Source organism: Apodemus sylvaticus, chromosome 23 (genome assembly GCF_947179515.1).
Source record: "Apodemus sylvaticus chromosome 23, mApoSyl1.1, whole genome shotgun sequence".
Taxonomy (NCBI): domain Eukaryota; kingdom Metazoa; phylum Chordata; class Mammalia; order Rodentia; family Muridae; genus Apodemus; species Apodemus sylvaticus.
In genome coordinates, this window is record NC_067494.1 from 39,268,477 (window position 1) to 39,293,376 (window position 24,900).

Genomic DNA, 24,900 nt, shown 5'->3' on the forward strand with positions numbered 1-24,900 from the left:
GTGTGTGTGTGTGTCTGTGTAAGTGCGTCAGTGCTTTCACATATCCTAATTTGAGGAAAACATGGTTTTAACTGAAGCTAAAAGTTGGACTGATTTTAGGATCAGTAGAAAACCATTGGCTTTGGTCATGTGATCCTTATGTGAGCCAGAGGAATTTTGCAGCAGGATCCATGGAAGATTTCAGTGACAAACAGGAGACATGACTGGGCTCCTCAGCGGGGCCAGGTTAAGAGTTCTCCATTCATCCTCATCCTCCGTCTTGTATTTTCTTAGTCCACCCCCCACCTTCCTCCCCAGAACTGAACCAGGGCGCATGCGCTCCAGCACTGCCGCGCTTTAGCCCATCCTGCAGTCTGGGGATAAACTCCGGACATGGGGGCTTTAGCGCCGATCTTTGGCTAACACCCTTTTAAAAAGACTTTTTATTTTTATCTTACGTCATGGAGACACATTTGTATGAGTTTACATGTGCATGACTGATGCCCACAGAGTCACAGGTAGTTATTAACTGCCACGTGGTGCTTAGAACTGAACCCAGTTCTGTGCAAAAACAGCCAGTGCTTTTAATGGCAGAACCAGCAACTCTGCAGCTGCTGGTCGGTGGCTGTTACCTGTACATTTCTGGTTATTTCCCTCTGTCTCGTTCTCCCTCTCCTTAATTGAAGGAGCTGAGTCGTGGTGTCGGAGCCCCAGCGTAAGATCCTCTGAGTCCCTCAGCTTTTTCCTCGGATCTTTTTACTTCTTATTAAAAGGTCATTGTTGTGTGTCTGAACCATGTCAATGGCCCATTTAAAAAATAATTAAAATTAAAAAATTGGTAATTTGACCTAAGATGTTAGTAGGTTCCTTGCAGACTCTGATGGCTGCTCTGTAGTAGCGGGGTTTGGTGTCCCGACCCAGGCCTCAGTGCCATCATGGCTGATCTCTGGAGTCTTCTTGCCCGGCTTCAGCTTATTTTCAGAGCGTCCTTTCACAGTCATCTTTCTGCTTTAACACAGCGCGTGGTTCCCAGGCAGTGGCGCTGCTGACATGATGCGCATCCCTGGACACGAGCCACGTTGTGCTCCACTCCGTCTGTCTGTCTGTCCTCGTGCTTTAGATTTAGTGTTGGGGTGTGAGCCCTGAGAGCTCGTGCCAGCCGTTTACCTGGCTGCTGCTAGTTAGTGCTGGAAATCCAGGAGGACAGCACTTCTGAAGAGGCCTTGCTGTGGGAGAGCCAGATGTGTTGATCCCACCTAACCTGGCTCAGGGGTTTTGTCTCGGTGTTTTGGAAATCCTTTCAGCAGGATTCTTTGGGCAGCCTAGACATTGACCTGGAGGATGCAGGGAGATCTGGGGTTTAGAGGTGGAGGGAGCAGCCCTTTGAGGCCTAGTGAGACCAGGACTTGTAGGGATGATTGAACACAGCCCTTGAGGGTCAGCTACCTGAGGGCGTGGAGAGCTGTGCTCCACGAGCACACGTGGATGCTGTTCCCGTAGGCACAAGGAAGCATCTCCAGACTCATCACACTGAGTATTCCCTAGGCCTTGGAGTGGGCACGGGGCTGTAATACAGGGTGCCCAGTAGACAGGGGCTCCAGCTAGCAAGACGGAGGATGAACAGGACATGTGTTGGGCTTGGGGTATATGAGGTGCGCATGGTCACAGAGGAAGTGACTGCTGTGCGAGCCACCTGAGACCCAGTTGGGAGGTCAGACTTGAAGCAGAAGGAGCTTCCGGCTTCTGTATTGACATGAAGGGTGAACTTTATTACAGTGTTTCCATGTCAAAGGAGAGAAGTGGGTGGTGGTCAGTGTGGGGTCATTGTGGGGACATGGAACAAAAGATGGAGGGCCAGCTTGAAGTCTTCGGCCTCTGTGTCTGGCTTCCCTCAGGCCTTAACTAAATAGTGATGGAAGAAAGAGAGAGGGCTCTTCCATTGGAATTGTATTGACTTTTTCATTCATGATACTGTAATAAGTGTTTTGAAGGTGGTCAGTATATAAAGTCTTGAAGCTGATAAAGAAACAAATTTAGGAAAGGTAACTTAGAAGGTGAAAAAAATCATTCACCGTGCAGTAGTCCTCAAAGCTGTCTGTTGTCTGCCATCAGCTCTAGAACGTAGCTGCCCATCACTTTTGAGACTGCAGCACACGAGCACACACGACAGGCTGATCATGCAAGTTCTCTGTGTATGCATGCGTGTGTGCATGGTATGCAGCCGCAAAGGCCACGTGGAGCTGTCCTGTAGATGGGGCTGTTGCTAAGCCTCTTCTAGGCAATGTTAGCTTCCCTCGCTGTTTCCTGTAGAGGCTCCTTGTGGTGAGGAGCAGTGATGCACTATCCTGTGTGATCTTTGGGAAAGGATACCTTCACTTTCCTTATCTGGAGACACATGAAGTTTCTTCATAGGGCTCATCTCCTAGGACCCGCAGCCTGGCCTGGGCCTGTGGAGTGTCTTCACTGCCCAATGAAATGCCTTAGGCCAAGGAGATTGTTTTAACTGGTGGTGGTAGTTTCCAAAGTAGGGAGACAGAGGAAGCGAGAGATTTGGCCTGGGTGACACTGGAATTCTGAAGCTGTTCACTCAAACATTCTTCCTGCACTCAAAGAGTGTCAAAGAAACAGATTCCCCTCCCCCAGTGTGTGTGCAACCATTGTACGGCTGTGCTGCATCTCCAGGTCGCCCTCCACCCCCACCCGCACCCCCACCCCCCAAGTTGCTTTATGTTTCTCTTCCCTGCTCTCCATTGGCCGTGAAGCCTGCAGACTGCTGCTCTTTGAGTGTGTCCCTGTCCATCTCCTGTTGAGTTGTTTTGCTGTGAGTGCTCTCCTCCACCTCGGTCATCCCATTTCCTTTGGTTTACAGTCTGTCTGTATTCTTTTAGAGATGTTGGGGCGTGGAGGGCGGTACCTACCTCTTGGCTGGGCTAACTTGGCTACTTTTTATATTGTGTACTATTTAGATATTATAACACTAGCACAAACATCTTGTTTGTGTTGTTCTGTAATGGCTAAGAGCCTTTGCTAGCTTCTATCAGTGTTCATCATCTCAGGCCTGCGAGGATTCACACTGGTGGGGAAGAGTTCTGTTGGGATACTTCCCATGAAATAAATATGCATGGATCGCTCACTGTAATGCTGTAGGAAGTGAAGACGGGAACAACACGGATGCACACCAGTATGGGCACTGTGCACATCAGATGCACACCAGTATGGGCACTGGGAAGGGCAGGAAGCCAGCTCCTCTACAGAAAGCATTTTCCAGCTGTAAATAAATAGAAAATAATGTAAATATTCTACTTGTAATTTGTACCCAGTGAACAAAAAATTAAAAGTGCAGTCCCGCGTAGAGGAAGGGGAAGTGGGAGGGACACCGTCTCTTTACGCTTCGTCTGTGTATTGCTCGAGCTCAGCTCGTCGGAACCATTCTGCTTACTGTGAGGCAACCCTGCACCTCTGTGCTGTCTCTGTGGCCAGGCATCGCGACACGAGGAGGAGGGATCTGAAGACGGAAGAAAAGACAGGCCTTTTCTTTCTCAGAGCTAAAAACAAGTGGCTTACGCACTAGATCCTCAGTCTAGCTTTCCCTTTCCTCTTTTTATTGACTCCTGTGAGTTTCCCGTGCACACCGCAGTACTGTTCATCTTCCTGATCCATCCTATTTGCCATTTGCCCTTTGCCCTGCGGCCTTCTCCCCAAAAGGAAACACACAAACAAACAAGCAAAGCACAAAGCATAGAAAACACTTCATCGTGGAAGCCGTACGGGTGTCAGTGTGTCCCACAGTACTGTAGTGGGTCACAGTGTGTGCCCCTCTGCCCACACATCTTCCCTTGGTAAACATTCATTGCGAGGTAGTTATTGGTCTGGCTTCTGTGGCAGCATCAGTATTGCATCTTCCCTGGGCTTCCTCCGGGCTATCTGTTGTTGCCCTGTGGCATGGAGATCCTGCAGGACTGGCCCCTCCGTGCATCCCAACCTCTTGAAGATGGTACAGATTTTGGGGTTCGCCAACACAGCTCTGGATCTGGGCCTGGGTGGCAGCTGAGCTGGTCAGCATGTTGGTTCTCTGACTCCCTTATGACTGGTCTGGGTAGGCTACCCAGTCGCCATTGCTGGGAGGCAGGGCCAGCTCTTCCAACTACAGGGGTGGAGGAATCACCTCAGCACCCAGGCCACCACCACAGCAGACAAGTGAGGAGTGGCCGGGCCAGCTCTCCTGCACACTCTACCCTCACTCTTAAAGGAAACTGGGCTCCTGCTGTGTCCCAGCTGACCGTGCCTCATGCTGTAATGTGGCAGGTTCCCAACAAACAGAGTGGCCCATCTCGCACTCAGTCACGGCCTCCAGCTATCAGATACTCAAAGGTTATGAGTGTGTGCACGCGGCCCTGTCCGTCCATGTTGTGTGTTCTTTTTCATTTAACTTTTATTGATTCTTTGTGAGTTTCATGTCATGCATCCCAGTCCCAGTTGCCGCCTCTGCCTGCCCCTCCTACCCACCCTTTGCTCTCGCAGCCTCCCCTCCAAGCTGTAGCTGGCACAGTGTATCCCACACTTCCTTCCTTTGGCACACGATCTTTAGGAGATGGCTGTCCCAGGCTGGAGCTCCTCCTCACTCCTAAGTGTCCACGGCTCAGTCAGCCTTTACCCTCCAACACCACCTGAGGCAGAACAAACTCTATTCAGCCATTCTCATGAAATTGGATTGTGATTTTATTTCCAGCTGTATTTAGTTTCTGTGGTTAGAAATAATACTTCAGATTTTGGTGGAATCTGAGGATTTTGAACATTTAAAGCCTTCAGAGTGACTTGCATGGCTATGGTGTTTCTGATGGCTTTCGGCTGTGGCTGCCTGACTGCTTGTTTTATAGGCACTGTGTGAGTTGCAGTGTGTGCCCACTGTGGCCATAGCTTCCTCATGCCATCTAAGAAGCAGTTCGTTTTGCTGTGGAGAGAAGCATCAAAGCCTAGGCCCTGGCGTAGCCCGCGTGGCTCCTGACTGAAGCTGGTTGGAGGGTGGGCTACCGGGTACTCTGCACATGCGCTGTGGAGCAGGGCCTTCTCGTTTCTTGCCTGCTTACTGTGAGGCAACCCTGCACCTCTGTGCTGTCTCTGTGGCAGGGTGAAGGCCCTTGAATTCGGCCTCTTGCCCCACTTGATTTGAATCCTGGCTGCAGCTTTCAGGGGACTTCAGGGCACATGGCCAGGTATCGCCACACGAGGAGGAGAGATCTGATTTGTCCTGGGGAGGGGGTAAGGATAATAATCCTCCAACTCCTGCTCAGCCTCACAAACCAGTGTCAGCCTCTGCAGCAGCCAGATTGTAGAGCCGTGGCTGGTGGTTGGGTGGCAGATGTCACCCCCACCTCCTCACAATGTGGCTCCCAAGTAGACCCAGGCAGCCGCAGGGGAACTAGTCTGGAGGGTGGATATTCTAGACCGCCCAGACCCACTAAGAACCTGGTTTGCTATGGCTTCTTAGTTCTGTTGGAGAAATTTGTAAGAGTCTGTGGAATGCTGTTCTCGGGCATGCACCTTTAGCTTAGCGCTAGTTTAAAGACAGCTTGCACCGACCCTTGGCTGGTACTGGCTGGTGAAATCCAGTTTGTGTAGCTCTTGGACTTTCCAGTACCAGCTCTTGGCTTAAGAAGCCAGGAATTTGCAGTATGTTCTGTGTGAGAATGGGGTGGGGCAGGTGCTTCTTAGAGAATTTTACTAATAAACATTAATTTCCATGCACTAGTTAACAAAACAGACACGGTATATGGTTCTTTAAGGCCTATGGAACTGACAGGAAGGGAGACCATTTTCCTTGGTGGTGGTAGTTTCCCATTCTTTTCACTCCCCTCTGCCTTTAGAAACTGGTTCTTCAGCTTTCGGAGCCAAGGGAGAAGCTGTGCACTAGGCTCTCGGCCTCTCTGGCTCCAGTGAGCTCGGATTAAGTAGCCAAGACCTGCTATGCGGGTCTGTGAGGTGGGGCAGCTTTGGGATTGTGTGCAGTTTCAACAGAACACCAGACCTCGCAGCCTGGAGAGCGCTGAGGGAAGGTTGGGTGTCTCAGCTCTCTCTCAGCAGGCGGGCGGGCAGGCGGGTGGGCGGGCAGGCAGGCAGGTGGTCTGTAGTTTGTCCCTCCGCCCCCACGGGCTTCGCTTTTGTTCTTTAATGTGGTTTTCTAAAGATGACACCACATGACCACTTGTGGGCCCTTCCACGCCTGGGTGTCGGTCGGTTTTCTAACTCATACAGTTCTGTGCATATTGAGGAGGACATTTTACAATTCAGTATTAATAATGTTGTCATTAATTGTTTTTTTTAATCAAAATAATATGTGACCAAAATCATAGTTCAGCTCTACGAATGTGGTGGCTCCCCTTGTAATGCCAGCTCTTGGGAGGGTGAGGTAGGAGGATCATCACAAACTGAGGGCCAGCCTGGGCTAGCACTGAGGTGGTCCCCACATGCTCTTACACATTGAAATAATTAAGCACTATATCCCTGTTTAGGATTAGGTAATACAGTGAGCTTCGGCTTTGGTTTGTTGTGCGTGGTGACAACTCAGCTCTGGCCACAAACGGCAGCCCCACGGTGCAGCTCAGACCCCATGCGCCCCACGGTGCAGCTCAGACCCCATGCGCCCCACGGTGCAGCTCAGACCCCATGCGCCCCACGGTGCAGCTCAGACCCCATGTGCCTGCTCGTCTCATTGATTTCTGTCATTGATGCATCACGGTTTTTGCTTTTGATAAAGTATTAAATGACAGCTGTCACATGTTTAAGTGTTGGCTAAAATGTAACATCACTTGATATTTAATCGTGATCAGCTCTTGTTTTATTTTGTGTACTGTATGAGCCTAACACTCAGATACTGATGAGGATTGTGTGTTTGTGTTTGTCTAGGACATGTCTCAGGAAGGCTATGGAACTAGATCTCAGCCTCCTCTGGCCCCTGGAAAATCCAACCACGAAGACTTGAATTTAATACAACAGGAAAGACCGTCGAGTCTACCAGTAAGACATTACTATGCTGATTGGAAAACGTAATGAGTTAAAGGGTTCTGCAAGCGATTGTTTTGCCTGCTCTGTTTTCTGTTACACACAGGAGAGAACTTTCTAGGTGTCAGATTTATTTAAGAACTATTAGCTTTTAGGGTTCTTTCTTGTGAGCTAACTCTAAGCTCCGAGGGAAGCTCCGTCGGCAGTGTCCACTTCTTTCTGTAGCCCCTCATCACCCAGCTCTCCTTGCTGATGTGAGTTTAGATGTACTGATATTCCAATTATTGATGAATCTTGGCATATAGCGTGTAATATAAAAATTATCCTGAAGCTCTCCCTCCCTTAGGACACTCGCATTTGAGTGTACTCTGTAGGTTTTTTTGCTCATGATACTGGTAGTAAATGAAGCTAGCATGCCAGGAAAAGACAGGCTGGAAGGTGTGTCACAGCAAACCCTGTAGCATAGACTCTGCTACTCTGCAGACCTTGGGTGTGTCTCCATGTGTAGTCTCACATAACTTTCAAAGTGTGAGCAAGTTCCCTAGCTCCTGAGTGTCTTATGCAGACATGTTTCTCATGACGCTTGCTAATGCTTTCGTTACAGGTTTTTTTTTTTTTGACATTCCAGATGCAGAACTGTTTATTATTTATTTTTATATAGTGCAAAGAGTAAAGGTCTTGAGGGGAAAAACTGTTTTCTCTGCAGCATGCAGCACTGTCATGTTTTTATCTCGACTGCGATGGAATCTTCACATTTTCTTACCAGGCTTGATATCTCATCAGGAATTCTCTGGAAGTCAGTTTGTGTTTCCAGAAGCCTTTAGTGCTCTGGTGCCCTTCCAAAGCTCCTCAGTAACAGACGATAAGGCTTCTGGGGTGATTCCTTGTTCACAAAGCCGTACACAAATAGACAGTGTATCCATATCTAAACCGGTATTCACAATTCTTGAAATCTCAAGCAGAACAGTCCGTGGTCTCCCTCACGGCATTCAGGTTGGCTGAGGCTGCTGTGCTGTGCAGTGGCGAGGAGAGGCCCCACCCAGTGGGTGAAGGCCTGGCTGGGGATCTTTCTCAGGGTATTGAATTGGCCTCAAGAACATTTGTGTCCTCTCTAGGCTAATGACACTAGCTGATGGCGTAGGTGTGATGGCTACGTTAGCAGAAACTTGTCATTCTCAAAGCCATTTTGTCTTCTTCACATTTGCTTTCCGCTGCTGATCATGAGTTTCCAGGGAAGAAGTGGACAATCTGGGTAATTAGGCAAACACTAGCCAGAGCAGTCTTTTCCTAGTAATATATACTTTTGGTTGTAAAAAAGTAACTGACAAACACTAATCATTGTAATTTGAGCCACTGTAGTACAGAACATATGTTCTTAGTAAAATACTAATCAGTATATAAAAGGGAGTAATCCAAAAAGGAAGGTTCTCTTTGTTTTCTTCTTCAAAAAAGCAATGTCTTTCTTTTTGAACATGGAGAGAGCCACTTATATGCCCAGACTGGAAAGAGCCACTTTGTTGAGCCAGTCCCAGAACCCCACGGGTAGATGGGGGACACAGTTCTGCTTGCCCAAGCTCACTGTGCCTGCCCTGTTCTGATAGTTTTCCTAGAAACTAGAAAGTTTCTCCTCAAGTCATTTCGGGAGTTCCCTCAAGTCATTAAAGTCTGAATCTCAACCCCTTCTTCCGCAAGCAGAGAGTTGGGAGAGTGACATGCAGAGTTTGATTTTCCACAGTCAGCTGACAGTGCTGTGTTCCTCTGCGGAGCTGCCCTTTTGAGGGGAGAGGGGTACTCAAGGCTGAGAGTTCTTACAGTAGTAGGTGTTAAACAGGACAGTAGATGCCTTGCAGAGAATGCTAAAAACCTGTTATTATCAAATAGTACACTTCAAGGGAAGAGTCTGCTTTGTCTGTGTTTGGTTTCGTCTTTAATAACATTAGGGGAAGAAGGCTGTGTGCATTTTGAAAACAAAATTGATGTTATGCTAACGGTGCAGGTAAAGTCCATGAATTTGATACTGCTGTTCCTTTGACGACTGGAAACCAGTGAGGGACACAGAAGCAGTCTCTTAGCTGGGTTCTGATTTCCTAGTTCCCAGCCCAGCCCCAAGCCCATCTCAGCCTGTTGGCGGGTTTCTGCAGAACTTAAATCTACCAGCCGAATGGCTGCTGGGTGAACTCTTTGGAAAGTTTTCTGTTTGTAGCTTGAACTTGACTTAAATGGTTGCCGTGAAAAGGTTAAGAGTGTAGCTGTCTTCCATTGATTGATCCTTCTCAAATCATTTCAAATGCTTAAAAACATTACAGCTTAGTGAAGGAGAGACGTCTCATGTGTCTTCACGCAGCTCCAAGAGTTCAGGCGCGGTTACTGCTTGTGTGCGGCGTTAACTGTTTGCCTAGTGTTCCTAAGGGTCAGCGGCCTTGCGGTCACAGGGTTCCAGAGTGGCACTGTACAGGGTGGGAGCCCCTGGGTAGGTGTGGGCAACCTGGGGCAGGTGTGGGCTCCAGGGGCAGGTGGGGGCAACCTGGGGCAGGTGGGGGCTCCAGGGGCAGGTGTGGGCTCCAGGGGCAGGTGGGGGCAACCTGGGGCAGGTGTGGGCTCCAGGGGCAGGTGTGGGCTCCAGGGGCAGGTGTGGGCTCCAGGGGCAGGTGGGGGCAGCCTGGGGCAGGTGGGGGCAGCCTGGGGCAGGTAGAGGCTTCTTGGGCAGGTGGGGGCAACTTGGGGCAGGTGGGGGCAGCCTGGGGCAGGTGGAGGCTTCTTGGGCAGGTAGGGGCAACTTGGGGCAGGTGGGCCCCTAGACAGTGCTGTCTGTAGGTGGTTCCTCTGCCATTGAAGCTTTTTGCAGAAATTAGCCATCATTGGGCCAATTTCAAACTAAAGATACAAACATAGTTTTGATGTTCTAGGAAATTGGAAAAGGGACACATGACTTTTTGTGTCTTACAATGTACTGTTATTCCTGGAGAGGCTGAATGTGTCACCCAGCCACAGCGTTCCCTCGGACGGGGCAAGCAGGAGATACTATAACCGTACTTGCTGGGGTCCCAGTAGCCCTGGTGGTCAGGTCAGAGAGAGAAGATGGAGCGGAGCGAGGCGGGAAGTGCGCGTCTTCTTCCTTCTGAAGCAGTGTCCCACTTAAATATGGATTCTGTAATGAGAATCCAATGAGACTTGAACAGCTTGGACTTTTTCCAGGAAAGGAAAAGCCTAAATAAAATGGAAAGCTTGCATAAATAAATATTTTAAAAGAACTGTAGCCTGCTTTTAAAGCACTAAAATGCTTGTGCGCACAGTGTTTCCCGACTGGCTTCTTGAGTCTGGTAAAATAAATGGGAATTTCTTTAAGTTTAATTTTGTTTACTTTGTTGGTTTGGGATTGAACCCAGAGCCTTGAGCTCACTGTGCTGACTGACTGTTGCTAAGCTGAGTTCACTTCCCCAAACTAGGGAAATTCAAACTCACTGTAGCCAAGGCATTTGCATAGGGACAGTGCATTAACTGTCAAAAATTTGTTTGAATTTTAAAAAGAGATTTTTAACTAAATTTACTTTGTGCAAACTTTTCTCATCTAACATTCTGAAGATTTCCATTTAACATGTGGGGGAAATGGATTTCAGCTCATTCTGTGGGGCTGCCAATTAGTTCTTTAAAAGTTAATGGAGGACTGTGGGAAGGCTGTAAAAATAGACTGTGGCCAAGCGAGAGGCTGCGAAGGGCTGGGACATAACTGATTTGCAGGATATTGGTTTTGATAATAGAAGGATAGTGATGATCTATAGTTGATAAATGAAGCTCATTAAGTGAGGGATGATGAATGCACACACTCCTGATGAATAGAAACATCTGCACACAAAATCGGCCTAGCTTATGACTCTCAGATGACCTGGGTGGGGCCGTGGAGCATTTCTGTGGCTTGGCCTAGCTGTCCAGGATGCCTCCCTAAGCCACTATGCCTGACATCGGCTTCTCTGGCCGGCAGGTGGGGTCGGGGTGGGGGGTATAGGAGGCAGAGCAGGCACTTGGGCCACCAACCAGCCTGAAGGTGTGGTGGCAGGTCGCCATGCTGCTGCTGAGCCCGCGCTGGAGCAGGTGTGCGGAGCCTCGGGGCACGTCACAGTGCTCATTCTCCTTCCGTGTATGGGAGCCTCGAGTCTCAGGACCCCACACACCCATGCCTGCTGGCTCAGTTTTGGCCAAGGTACCCACTGCGAGAGCACCATATCTTTTTTTTCTTGTGTTCTCTCCCTCGCCCTGCCTCCAGGCTGGGTGGGCTGTTGGCCAGTGGGGGGCGACAAGGGGGCTTTGCTGGGTATTATCCTACTTTACAGGATGGCTCTCAGTTTACAGATTTTCACTTTGCAGGTGATGAGAAGGCACACATCTGTTTGCTATAACGAGGGTCATGTGACCAGCAGGCACTCGCAGTAGCATCTGTGCACTGGTTACTAGCCTTTATATTTCTTTGGATCTAGAAGTAACTATTCTTAATATTAGCTGCAGTTTAAGAGTTAGAATAAATACAAGTATAGAAGGTTCCCCCAACCAAGATTTTAAAGAGATCCTCTCTCTCTCTCTCTCTCTCTCTCTCTCTCTCTCTCTCTCTCTCTCTCTCTCTCTCTCCCCTTTTTCTTTTGCCTTCTCTAGATTGTTGTAAAATAACTGAATGGTCTTGTTTTCCTTTGTTTGGGTCAAGAAATTTTAGCTGAAAATTGTTACTGTGTGAAAGAAGATTATTGACTCAACAAGCCTTCAATTTTCCATGAATAACACTCCCACCCCTAGCTCGGCGCACGCTGCGCATGTATTCTATTTTAAAATACAGTCTGTAATTTAAAACAGGCAGTCGGATGCCCCACTGAACTTTGTTTAAGCCTGGAATAAAAGAGAGAGAAAAGCTCTAAGCCGCAAAAAGGTGGCCACGCTTTATAATGCATCCATTCTGTTAAAGAGCAAAGCTTGAAGGTACTGTCCTCGGCCAGGCCACAGCTGGTTTTGGCCAGTTTCAGGCTGTGGTGTAGATCAGTCACTTGTTCCTACTTAGCCTATCCGATGTCGGTGTGTATGTGTTTGCACATGTGATAGTTCAGTGCCCGTGTGACTATTATTTCTGATATTAATTAGTTAATTATTTTCCAAGGCAGGGTTTCTCTGGGTAGCCCTGGCTGTCCAGGAACTTGATCTGTATACCAGGCTGGCCTCAAACTCAGAGATCCTCCTGCCTCTGCCTCTGCCTCCTGAGTGCAATGATCAAAGATGTGCACCACCACCGCCCGACTCTGATTCTAAATAAGTAATTTTGGTACTCATTTATTATAAGGTAGCTAATATTGTGTTGGTGTCGTATAGTAGTGGCGCGAGGACACAACTGTTGACCACTGGACTGTTTGCTCTCTGAGGTTAGTAAGGTGCTCACGTGGAAGTAGCTGCATCCTTGTCCGTTACCCTCCTCACAGAAATGACCAGTTTGCCATGACTTGTGTGGAAGGTGCGCTCTGTCCAGGGAGCCTGCTTGTGCCAGTGCTGAGTGGCCACAGCTCAACTATACCCCACACCTCAGGGTGACTGGGGAGTGGGCGCTGTAGACTGAGTTACTCACACACCCTTCTTCTCCTTCATGGTCGCTGGAGGCCTTTCCTGTTAGTATCTAAGAAAGAGAGGGACAGTTGAGCTCCCTTCTCTCCCCACAGAGCGGTCAGGTGAGTGAGCTGAGTCTGCAGGAGAGCCTCTGCGTGGCTCCCGCTGCCCGTCCTGCCATCCTGGTGCTGTTTATATTTTTGTAAAAGGAAACATGGATTTATTTAGGAATTTTGGCCACCACAGAGCCTAGACCTTGTTTGGCCTTTTATTACCATCAGACCCCTAGTAGCTCCAGAGGCGCCCGCAGTGCCCTGCGTGTGTCACCAGTGTGGTAGTCTTTCTTGGGCAGTACAGGAAGTGTAGAGGAAAGGCGGTCAAGAATGCCTCCCTGCACTGGGCCAAAGGGCAGCCAGCCTTGTGCAGCAAGACAGTCTGCGCTCCCTGACCTCCTCACTCCTTTCTAATGTTGCCAAGTTTATTACATGTTCTATCAAAGTTGTCAAAGAAATACTTTGTTTCTACAAAGATTCTATTTGTGTGTGTGTGTGTGTGTGTGAGAGAGGGGGGGGGAGGATATACAGTGCCCATGGAATCCAGAAAGACCATTGGAGGCCTGCTTGGAGCCCGGAGCAGAGCTGCAGCAGTGGGCAGCCACCAGTGTGTGCTGGGAACTGTCCTGGGTCCTCTGTGAGTCACTGCACTGCTGTCCCCAGCTTCTCCCCGAGCTCTGGTAGCCAACTAACTCTTGCCCTTCTTGGAGCTCTTTACAGGAGGATGCATTTCTCTGGCTGGGTTGTGTGTGTGCATCTTACACCCTTCCTCCACCTCTGGGTTTGATTTGGGAAGTACAGTGAGTGTGTTGCCAGTCTTTCTGCTTATCTTTACTAACTTTTGCTTTCTGGCTTGTGTTGAGCCGTGACATGGTGAGCATCCTTTATAAAGTAGGCCAGGCTGAGGGAGCCCCAGTCTACCAAGGGAAGGTAACAGCTTCCTGCTACCCTGAACCTCCATCTCTGTGCCCGTTGGTGTCTCAGATGTTCTGATGGGAACAGGGCTCCTCCCTAGTCTTTATTTATTTCTCCGCTGCTGCAGTTGGAGCTGGTGGCAAGGCCGTGATCCTCACTAGGTGTCGGGTTGCTCTTTGTAGTCGCCTGCTTTGGAGTAAGGTTGCCTTCAGAATAGTAAAGCAACACCACCTGAGGACTGTTTTCACAAGTCTTATACAGGAGTGGACGTTTCAGTCAAAGAACTGTAGTATAAACTGCTAGTAACAGAGGAGCCAGTGCCCTGGAAGGATGCCTCCCCACAGCTGCCTGGATGCCTCCCCACAGCTTGTGTGGCTTGTGTGGCTGGAAGGCGTGGCCCTTTCCCTTCCACACCCTGTGTGGGCGGATCCCAAGCCTTTCCACACCCAGTGTGGATGGATCCCAAGGTCCTTCTGCTCCACAAAGTTTTCCTTTTTTTTCAGGGGAGTGGTGATGGCCGTTGGTTGTTTTTGTTTCTTTTCCCTTTCCTTTCCCTTTTTATTTTCCTTCCTTCCTTCCTTCCTTCCTTCCTTCCTTCCTTCCTTCCTTCCTTCCTTCCTTCCTTCCTTCCTTCCTTCCTTCCTTCTGTCCTTCCTTCCTGGCAGGGTCTTACAGATAGGAATTGATATTGAAAAGAGGACAGCATTTTTGTGCTTGAATTTCATGTGAGCTCATTCATGGAGGTAATTTAGAGAGTACTGGGAAAAGATGTTCTATAAGCCACTGAGTAGAACATAGTAGAGTATTCTTAGCAGTACCTTGGCCAAATAGCTCACCCATACTCAAGAAATAAGTGAAGTAGTGGGCCAGAGAGGAGGCAGTTGGACTGAGATTGGTCCCAAGCGTCCTTAAGACAGTCAGGAGCATCCCTGTGAGCCCAGCGCCAGGAGGCAGAAACAGGAGCAAGCGACTCTTTGGCTTGATAACCGGGCCAGACCGGCTGAATCAGGCAAGCTCTGGCTTCAGTAAATTGGGGTGGGAGGTGGAAGATGATTGGAGACACCTGGCATTAATCTGGCTTCTGCATTCATGTGCACCCTCATACATAGCGTGTACACATGAATTAATCCTGCTTCTGCATTCATGTGCACCCTCATACATAGCGTGTACACATGAATTTCTGCACGTCTGCACACACAGAAGTGACGCCATTGGCTGTTAGGTGTGGCTCTGTGGGCAGTCTCATTGACTGTGCTTCTAGGATGACAGTGTGTGTCACTAGGAAATGTGGCAACACTTTGATTCTCCAGTGGACATGGACTCCTCTGCATTACTCAATTTGATATACTTTTGACTGATTTTTGGCCATTTTGGAAGACTATTTCTTAGTTTAATTTGCTTTGGATTCCTCTTCCCTGAGTGAATATAAATATTTTTTCAATGTATGCATTTGTGGACCTAGTATACAATTCTTTTTTCCTTGTGGAGGATTCAAGTGACAGAGAACCTGATTTTTTTTTTTAACATGAAATTTTCAGAAGGTGTTCTCTTTTAGTCTGTAGAGAAGGCTACCCCTTTGAGCACCGTGAGTGCAGTTGTGCATTTAAAGTCCTGCAAAGGACAGGGTGCCTGAAGAGATTCTTCCCAGCCCTGTAGAGTGCTCTCCCCAGACAGGGACACAGCTGCACAGCAGAGCACCCCCCCCCCACACACACACACCAAGTTGTGCAAGGTCCTAGGTTAGCTCTCTATCCTGCCTCAGGAGGGAGCAGAGTTCCCTCCACCAGGGTCTTCACTTTAGACCAAGCCTCTGCCTTTGATTACCAGTGAAAACAGGGAGCCTTTAGTTTAGAGACACACAGTTTTGGTTTTATTGGGTTTTTTTTGTTTGTTTGTTTTTTTGTTTTTGTTTTAAATGCTGTTTTATGAGCTAAACTCGGAACGCATTATAATCTCCAGAGACAATTAACAAAGCAAGACAGGACTAATATTAACCAGTTTACATGTGTGCATCTTACGTATTTAATTTGATTCAGATTTTGTCTGCTTTGAGCTCAAATTCCCAGATGTGGAAATAGAAAGTTGCCAGTGGTGGGCCGCTGCCTCTTCTCTGGGCCTGGCATCCCTGCCCAGCACCCTGCTTGTGAAGTCCAGGCCCACGTAAACTCATGAGGACCTCCTGCCTCACAGCCGCCTCACTGCTGCCGAGTCTAGGCATGGGCCACCATGCCTTGGTTAATACTTGATTTCTACTGTAACATCTTCCATTGCTAGAAATCATCAGGGGTACCTCTGAGGTCACTTAACATTCGGCTAACTAACAGCTACATAGGTAGGTACATAGAGAATTCTCCTCTAGCCCATGCAATTTCATGAAAGTGTTTTGCTGTTTTATAGAGGTTTCCACTGTTTAGCAGTCTGAGTTCCCCATTTAGCAGGGACATTCTGCCTTGAGCTTTCGCTGGGCACGGCAGTGCTGTGACACTCCTGTGCGTGTGCCGGCTTCACGCCCTTCAGGTGGACCACCTCTCCTGCCTGTGTGCTACCAGAGCACTGCTGCAGCTCTCCTGGTGGGCTTCTTCAGATTTCTTGATGATTATTATTTGGTTGAATTTTTAAACACGAAGACAGACTATTAAATTCCTACCCATCTTTGATGCATTATGGGCAATAAGTAGCAAATGTGTGTCCAAACTCGTCTTAGTGATGCCATCTGTAGGCCTAGCTACCACAGCAGGATTGGTTAAGCTCAGGAGTTCAAAACCAACTTGATCAAACATAGTTATGGCTGACAGGACATTCACGCAGGTGCTGCCAGTAGCTTTATGGCCTAGCGACTTCATCTTTAATCCTTTGCATGTGTGTGCGACACAGCACATGCAGACCTCACTGAAACACGTCAGTCCATGCAGCCCCTCCATTTGCCCTCAGAACTCCGTGGCGTAGCTCATCATTCCTTAGGAGCAGGAGCTCCTGCAGAGGGGGGCAGGCAGCGCACCGTGAGCCTGCCGCCTCAGGCCCACGGCCTGACGCCGCTGCTTACCCCGACCCCAAGCCCCTCGTGGAAGGCTGTGTGAATTATACAGCGTGGAGTCTGCTGAGACCCCCTCATTTTAGTGCATTTTGTTCACACAGAAGGAAAGAGGAGAAAATATAACTGGAGGTTTTATGATAAAATAAAAATTCCCACAAACTTGGACTTTTTCTTCCTTCCTTGTTGGACTACCAAAGTCATGTTTGGTCGGGAGCAACTGCTAAAGAGACCAACTCCTTTAGGGTTCACGCCATAACTAGGTCTGAGAATTTGCAGATTTAATTTAGATCATTGAAATTCCAAAGCGTTCTGCTCATCCCTGTGGCCCAGCATGGTCTTCAGAGTGGGAATTGGTGACAGAGCAGCTGTTGTGACTTGGGTTCGCCCTTCTGACTTCTACCTTGTGGTGCTGTCCGTGAACAAACAGGAGTTGCTGGAAAGAAGGAGGAAGCAGATGGGTAGGAGCTTGGTATGCGGCAGAGCAAGCCTTCGATACGTGTTCTAGCTAGCAGATCTGGAGGGAGCCTGAGATGGCCCACCAGGCTGGCGTGCACTGTCCATCTAGGCACCCAGTGGTAACCCTTAAAGTGCTGGTGGTGCCAGGTGTCAGGTAACAAGGGGCTGTAATCCCAGCACCTGATGGGTATAGGCAAGGGTTAGGAATTCAAAGCCAGTCCAGTCTGTATAAAAACTCATTTCAAAAGTTATTTTAAAAAATGCATGCATGTGTGTGCTCGCAGGGATGTGCATGTAGTATGGCCCCTGTGCACATATATATGTGTCCAAATACATTCGGAGAGAGGCGAGGAAGGGTTTCTGTTACTAACTATATTCCATAGTAACCCTGTTTATTTGGTCTCTGACTCTTCATCCCAGATGTTTGGACGATGATAAGCCGTCGCTTTGGGGTGTCCATAGCACTCATACCTTGGGGGTTCTCCTCCTGGTTCTCTGCTGTCCCTTCAGCTTCAGTTATCCGTGTTCAACACACAGACCCCGTGAAGATTTGGGGGGAGATTACAGAGGAAATGAACATGACTGTCTTTGAAGTAGACAAACACCTGTTGTCATCTTCGGTGGCAGCCTCTGGTGTCCTTGGTTCCCGGTCAGCTCAGCTCTGCTGTTGTGTCCCTCTAAACACCTAAGGTTCATTAGAACAGTCGCGTGTGAAAGGCACTGTACCTCCCACGTCCAGATTCTGTGTTTAATACAGTGAGACCCGGACGCCCTAACCTACTGATCAAAGCCACTTTCTTTATGGAAGCCATGAAAGTGGCTTGGGTGGATTTTCTTGAAGCATCCATTATTGCTTTTTGTTTGAGAATTAGAAAAAAGATTGTTTATTTTTGTGGGGTCAGTGGGCACTTTTAATGGCGAGAAGTCTGCTGTGAGTCGGGAGCCTGTCCCCTGTGATGTTTGTATTCAGGATGGGTAGCCCCAGCGCTTCTGGAAGGACATAAGTTGACCTAAAGTCACACATTCCTATTTAAAGAAAAGCTGCTCTAAGAAATGACAGTTTGTTGGGGGTGAGGTGGGGTGGGAAACAAGTTAGCCAGAATACTGGTGTCACTGCACTAGAGGCGCAAGGTAAGGCTGCGTCCCAGCTACGGTGAAGAGGGAAATTCGAGGTTATATAATTCTTAATAGAAAGGCAAACTACATTATATCTTAGGGAACTTCACCTTCTATGATTTTGTAGAAGAAAATGTTCTATAAAGAAACATAAAACAATCCTGAGAAAATAATGAAACTGAGGCCACAATAGAGGCCTGTTGTGTGCGGTTAGAGCCGTGACTCCATATTATCTGGAAGCTTATAGGTAGCCTGTGTGAGGCCTTGCCATCCAAATGAATGGGCCACTGAAGGGTTCTCCTAGAACTTGATTGACTCGTTTACCTGTCAAAATTATAAATCTAGCAATTGTGGCCAAAGGAGAAACCACTTATTGAACCCACTTTTACATTTCGTGGTGACTTTTAAAATAGTTCCCTTAATCATAAACATGTAGCAGAATGAAAGCTCACTTAATAACATAGCTAAATTGCAAGTAGTTGTATAATCTGATTTTTCTTTTGAGATAGGTGTGAAGGTGACGTTTTCCTTTGTAATTTGAACCGTCGTGTTGTGTGTTTTCTGAGAAGTTGGCCTCTCCATTAGTTATGAAATTGGTGGGGTTGTGATGGCCAGGATTTTAGGTGCTAGCCTTGTACTGGTGACTCGAGGCCGCCCGCCGTCTGGTGCATATGGAGTGAGATCTGCACGCTCTTTCATGAGCCTCTAGACTTGGGCATTGTCAGGTCGGAGCTGCTGAGAACGGGAGGCCTGTCTGTCCAGCTTGTCCTGCCTCCACCCCCAGGAGAGGTCAGGGGATGCACCTCAGCCTCCAGGTAGACTTTAGTCACAGCTCTTGACCCTTTAAAGAGAGGGTTTGGGTGCCTGCCAAGGAGCCCGAGGGGCAAAGGCAGCAGCCCTGACTGGAAACTGTAGCTCCTTCTCTTGGGTGGAAGGCTTGGGCTGCCTTTCAAGTCCATGAAAGGAGTGACTCTTTGTTGTTCCTGTTTTTATAAGAAAACTAACTCTTAGGCTTAGAACTATCCAGCAGAAAGTGAATTCATGTGGCATTATATTTATTCTTACAAACAGTAATATAATAATTGATCTGCCTTTGTTTTCGGCCCATCTTCATTATCTGTTGCTAATGTCAAGTAAAAGAAAATCCTATTTCTTTATTTAAAAAAACTTTTCGGGATTCTCCTGAGTTTCCACAACCACACTTTTCTAGGACTTGGTGTGTTTTCAACTCTGAGATCTTGACTTTTAGTTGTGGTTCAGCCGGGTCACTGCTGGGCCAGCCTTCGGTCACTACTGGGCCAGCCTTGGGTCACTGCTGGGCCAGCCTTGGGTCACTACTGGGCCAGCCTTGGGTCACTGCTGGGCCAGCCTTACTCATTTGCAGTGTTTTTAAAAAGCCCACAACATACATATTCTGTGGTTGTAAGAAAAGGCTGGGGGCGGGGTGGGGTGTGGCAGGGCGGAGTGGGGCGGGGCAGGGTGGGGGAGGCAGGCAGGTGTTCTCCCAAGCTCAGGGCAGAAGGATGTGGGCCCAGCCTCTCCTATGAAACAGTCAGAAGCATTCAGTTTAGCAGGCGTGGGGGTGGTTTTGCGAGTCCTTGGAACATCCGTGCAGACCCTCAGTCACTCCTACTCGGAGTGAGAAAACCATGGTAGGAGAAACTGTTTGCATTTTCTCCTGGGTGCAAAGAACAAGCAAGAAGTCTGTGCGATGAAATTGAGGTTCTTTCCTGTTTACTTTTGGTTTTACTCCCAGCATTCCCTGGTGTGCTTGACTAAGGTCTTCCCCCAGGAATATGAGACTGTGGTATAGTCCGCCTCGTAATGGTCCTGGATATTTTTATAATTTATCATCAGCTGGCACTGCCTGGGTAGAATATTCTTACCACTCCCTCTGGCTGCTGGAAGTCTGAAATTACATCTTTGTCTTTGAAGTCAGGCATACTGTTAGTGTTGCCGTGGTGACAGGGTGGGTAATGGTCTAGGCAGAAGGCAGATTGGTGCTTAGCATTTAAACGCTGCTGTACACAAGGCCTTGCTTTTTAGAGCGGTTACTGAAGGCTACCCTTTTAGTAAATGTTTAAAAATTACATTTTTACATGGTCTTACTAGATTAATAGTCATGGTTTGTTTCATTTTAACTGCAAGGATAAAAGCATTATTCCATTAAATGGGCAGCTGTCCCCCCTCTCTTTTGGTTTATGCATTATTAACACGGGCTTTCCTGTTTTGCTTGTAACATTTTATAGGCTTTTTCAAACGCAGTCAGATTTGCTCCATTGCTCCTTTAGTTTTCGGACTTAACCCATTACCTGCTGATCCTTCACAGTCTCACATGGAACAAAGTTAAACTCTCAAGAGCAAAGTTCTTAACTGCTTGTAGGCATGGCTGACTGCCGTTCTGGTGGACTGTTGCGACGCTGGGATTGAAGCCACTTCTGTCCTCCGCTCTCACGTGAGCGTTTGGAGGAGGAAGCGAAGACATTTTGAAAGGTTTCAGTTGATGTAACTTTAGAAGTAGTATCTTTGACTTATTAATTCCATGTAGGAATAGACTGTGCGCTTACAGATCGGAGAGCCGTGGTTCTGCTCACTTGATACATAAATTGATACTGGCACAGTGCCAAATGATATAGACTTCATCCCAGGGTGAGAGCGTTTATGTAGGTAACTTAGGAGATCTGTCTTTATATTGACTGGATGGCTCTTGAATTGGAGTTCCTTTGTGTGTGTGTATTTGTGTGTGTGTGTGGGTGGGTGGGTGTGTTTTGGTTTTAGTTTTTTGAGACCCTGGGGACCCTGGAACTCCCTCTGTAGACCACGCTGGCCTCAAATTTAGAGATTGTCCTGCTTCTGCTTCCCAAGTGCGGGGACTAAAGGCGTCTGCCGCGGCCTGGCTCTGAGGTCTACTTCTGCCCTTTCCACCTACACAAGACAAATCGAAATCTCTCCCCTAAGTGAGGGCTGGTCCAGCATTTAAATTATCTGTTTTCTTTTTTCTTTTTTCTTCCCCACTCGTCATCCTCTGCCACACCCACCTTCCACCAGGCCCTCAATTCTCTGATTTCACTTTTTTTTGTCTTAGTTCCCCCAGAGTTGCTTTCTATGACCAGACAGTATCCAGAGGCATGTTACAGTACACAGTAGGAAAGTGGATGGCCTGAGCCGCAACCCCCACTCTTGTTCTCAGAGGGGAACTGCGCTAGGACATGTGCCCACCATGTCCCTGAGCTAGAGTTCTTGTTGACACACCGTCTGCTTCGTATAGAACACACCATTCCATGCAAAGCCTTGCCGGCGGTTATTAAGACCCTGAACCCGGTGCCTGCTGTATTTAGTGCCTCCTGGGCTTGTGGCATTTGCTAATTCACATTTCATAAGAAGTCTTACCTCAGTCAGATTAGGCTAAGGACAGACCTTTCGACACTCTGGTTTCTGATGCCCGCCCGCCCTCCCTCCCTCCCTCCCTCCCTCCCTCCTTCCCTCCCTCCTTCCCTCCCTCCCTCGTCCAGGTGTGTAGTGAGTCTGTGTGTTCTAGGTGTATATTATCCATCAACCCAGCACCATCTTAAGAGACTTTACCCGAAGCAGTGTGGTTCCCTTCTGTATGTGGTATACAGGCTCTTTTTCAGCCAGTATTCATTGGGGATTATACATGATTTTTCCAATGAGGCAAGTGTGAAGACTCTAATAATTAGAAGTTAAATGCAATTTTGTGATTGTGACAGCCATGCTATCGTGCAGCTGAGTTTTCTCCGTGAAAGAAGCAGCCCATAATTTCCAGTTTGTTAGTGTTTCTGCGTTGAGGAGTAGGCCTCGTCCCTCCTGAATACCAAGGAGCAGGCAAGCCGAGTGTCCTCAGGAGGATGACCCGAGTCCTTTGCTAGGTGGCCCGGGAACAGCGTATGCGTGGGCAGCTCACAGGCTAGGATTTGGTTTGCTCTCTTTGGTTTGGGGACCTTCAGAGTGAAGCAGTCTCATTTGAGGGAGGGACATGGGGATTTCCGGAAGAGCCGTGACGGCCACTGTCCTCATCAGGCTTCTGCTGCTGTCATAAAGACAGTAAAGGCCGCCGGGGAGGCAAGGGTCTGTCCCAGCGTCCAGCTCCACAGCTCTGCCCATCACTGAGGACAGGCATTGTAGGAGCTCCCACAGGGCAGGAACCTGGAGGCAGAAGCCATGAGAAGAAGGTCTTCCTCAGCGAGACCTTTTATAGAACCCAGGACCACTCCCTTAGGGGTATCCCACAGTGGGCTGGGCCATCCTCCATCGGTCATCAGTCAAGAAAATGTACCCCTGGTGCGCCCACAAACCGATCTATTGGGCGGGGGCATTTTTCTCAGTTCCCTCTTCCATAGTGACCCTAGCAGGTGTGAGGTTGACATAAAACTGCCCAGCACAGCCACCTGGGCATGACCTCTCCTATTAGGGTATCACTTAGCTAACAGAGGTGAGATGCCAACTCCTCCTTATTTCTCTAGGTGTGTCTTGTTTACCTTCCATTGCCAGCTGCACTGGTGACTGCCCAGGTATGACCAGGACCTGCGTATTGGGCATAGAGATACATTCTGGCTCACTCTGTCTAAAGATCTGAACCTTGGGAAGACTCACTCAAACAGCAGTCACGGAGAAAATGGCCCCGAATGGGTGAGGCCAGGGACTCTTGAGGAAGCACCGGCCCCTTTGTATGTGTTTCTCCTGGTCTGGCCTTTTCATGTGCTCTTGGAGGGAAGGCACTTGGTTTCTGCTTAGTTTTGTACCTCGATGTCTCCTCCTCCCTGTCTCGTTCTCAGAAACAAGGGATGGACGGAATTCTGGAGACCAGCACCTGAAAGGCAGACCCTGAAGGCTTTCAGTACATTTTCTAGATTTGGGGAACTTGTTTGGTGGCAGTTGGGAAGTAACCCTGTGCATGTGCTCTCTAGTAACCTAGTCCTTTCTCTGGCCCCAAGAGATCCTTACCCCACTGGTGGCCATTGACGTCTCTCTGTGGGCTGCCATTTTCAGATGGGCTCCTTGTCCACTGAGATTTAACATACTTTTGCATCCAAAGGAGGAATAGAAGTATGCAGTTTATTACTGAATATTGTCCTAACTGTGGAGCTGTAGTACAAAGACTAGACCACCATGGTGCTCATGGAAATTGGTTCCAGGATCCCCATATAATCTATGTCTATCTCCCTTATGCTCGAGAACATCTCTAGATAACTAGCAGTGGACCACTGTCGGAGGATACAGCGTGGTTTAGTTCATGGTCCTGGTTCTCCGCATCACCACGATGATGGAGGCAGGGTGACGAAGTAATCACCTTGAGGCTTTCCTCTTGTGCCCTTACTTTAGATGTCTGAGAAATGGAGCTGATATGTAGATTTTAGGGTGGTGTTGTCGTTGTTGCTGTTTTGGTACATTTTAAATAATGCCCTTGAATATGCGTGTTAGCGCCTGTGGATCTGGTAAAGGACACGGACACCTCTTCCGTGGGTCTCGGTTAACTGTGTGCTTGGGCATAGGAGCAGGTGGCCTAGAAATTTTTCAGGCCCTGTTTTGGGGCCTCGTTTCTATTGCTTGCCACTGTACAGGAGAGGCCATGAGTGGAACAGGTGCTACTAATTAGGCTGCCCTGCCACCTGCTCTGCCACGCCCACACAGCTGAGCTCAGTGTCACCGGGGATGCACTGGTGTACAGGGCGGGCCACTGCCGTGCCCCATGTGAGCAGCCTCCTGGCTCACTGCGGGCGCCCTGCCTGTGCAGCACTGTCAGAACTCTACTTCCTGTTTGGAACAGTGTAGTTGGGTAGTTTGATATACGTCTCAGGATTTCCAGTTCAGTGGCTACTCTCCTCCAAATTTTCAGCTTGGGCTTGTATGCACTCATTTTCCTAGTGCTACACTTTGCCATGCTCTGGAAAGCCTGTCTGACTGGTTTTTCATAGCAAGAAGTTGCATCTTTTTATTACAAAACTCCTCCCATGTCAGAGAGAAGAAAACACTGGAAACGTGAAGTAAGAGGCCCCTGATATCTTCTTGATTCAGTGGCGGACAAATGGACGGTTTCTCATTGCTAGATCCTTGTATTCATCCCGACTCTAACCATGGGTGCTTTTATTTACGATGGGGAAGGAGATTGATGAATTCGTCTTGGTAAGCAGTTGGTGTGCTTTCATGGTGTGCTGTTGTGGTGGCTATGGCCCTGGTGTGAGGAGAGGAAGCGTCATTCAGATGGGGATGCACTCTCAGCTGATTCTTTGTAGTAATATCCTCCTGTCAGTGTGCTCTGAATATGTCCAGCAGTTCTTTTTGAATAACTTCTGGTTTGAATTATACTCTAAATTTCTTTTTCTTTAATTATTTGGACAATTCTGTTTTAAAAAGTGCTACTAAGCCCAAGGAATCATTGTAGTCCGGCTAGGAAAACAGCACAGAAGATGAGTCCATCAGGCGCTGTGGGGAGTTCGTTGCTGAGGAAGCAGAGCACTCCCAGAGGGGAGCGGAGAGAAGGAAGACCTTACCTGCTTCCGGGTGGCTGCTTAGTCTAGGAAAGTCACTAACCACGTTGTGCCTCAATCTAAACAGAAATCCAAAGACTTGAATTAGTGTGCTTGTGTTAAGATAATGAGGAGGTTATCAGGTGAAGTGATGAGACTCAAAAAGGAACGGCAGCCCCAGAGGCACCTGCCCTCTTGAGCAGCTGGAATAAGTACTTGGTGGCCCCTTTGTGGGGCAGCTGTGTGTGTGCGCACGCTGCTGCTGCTGCTGCTGCTGCTGCTGCAGCTG

General features: G+C 48.4%; 1 protein-coding gene across 1 annotated transcript in view; it reads left to right on the forward strand.

The window, feature by feature from the left end:
- Arid1b (AT-rich interaction domain 1B) overlaps positions 1-24,900 on the forward strand; it is a 337,801-nt gene that overhangs the window by 127,281 nt on the left and 185,620 nt on the right. Inside the window, exon 4 of the mRNA XM_052169726.1 lies at positions 6,883-6,993. Within this exon, the coding sequence (XP_052025686.1) occupies positions 6,883-6,993 (111 nt within the window). The remainder of the gene's footprint in view (positions 1-6,882; positions 6,994-24,900) is intronic.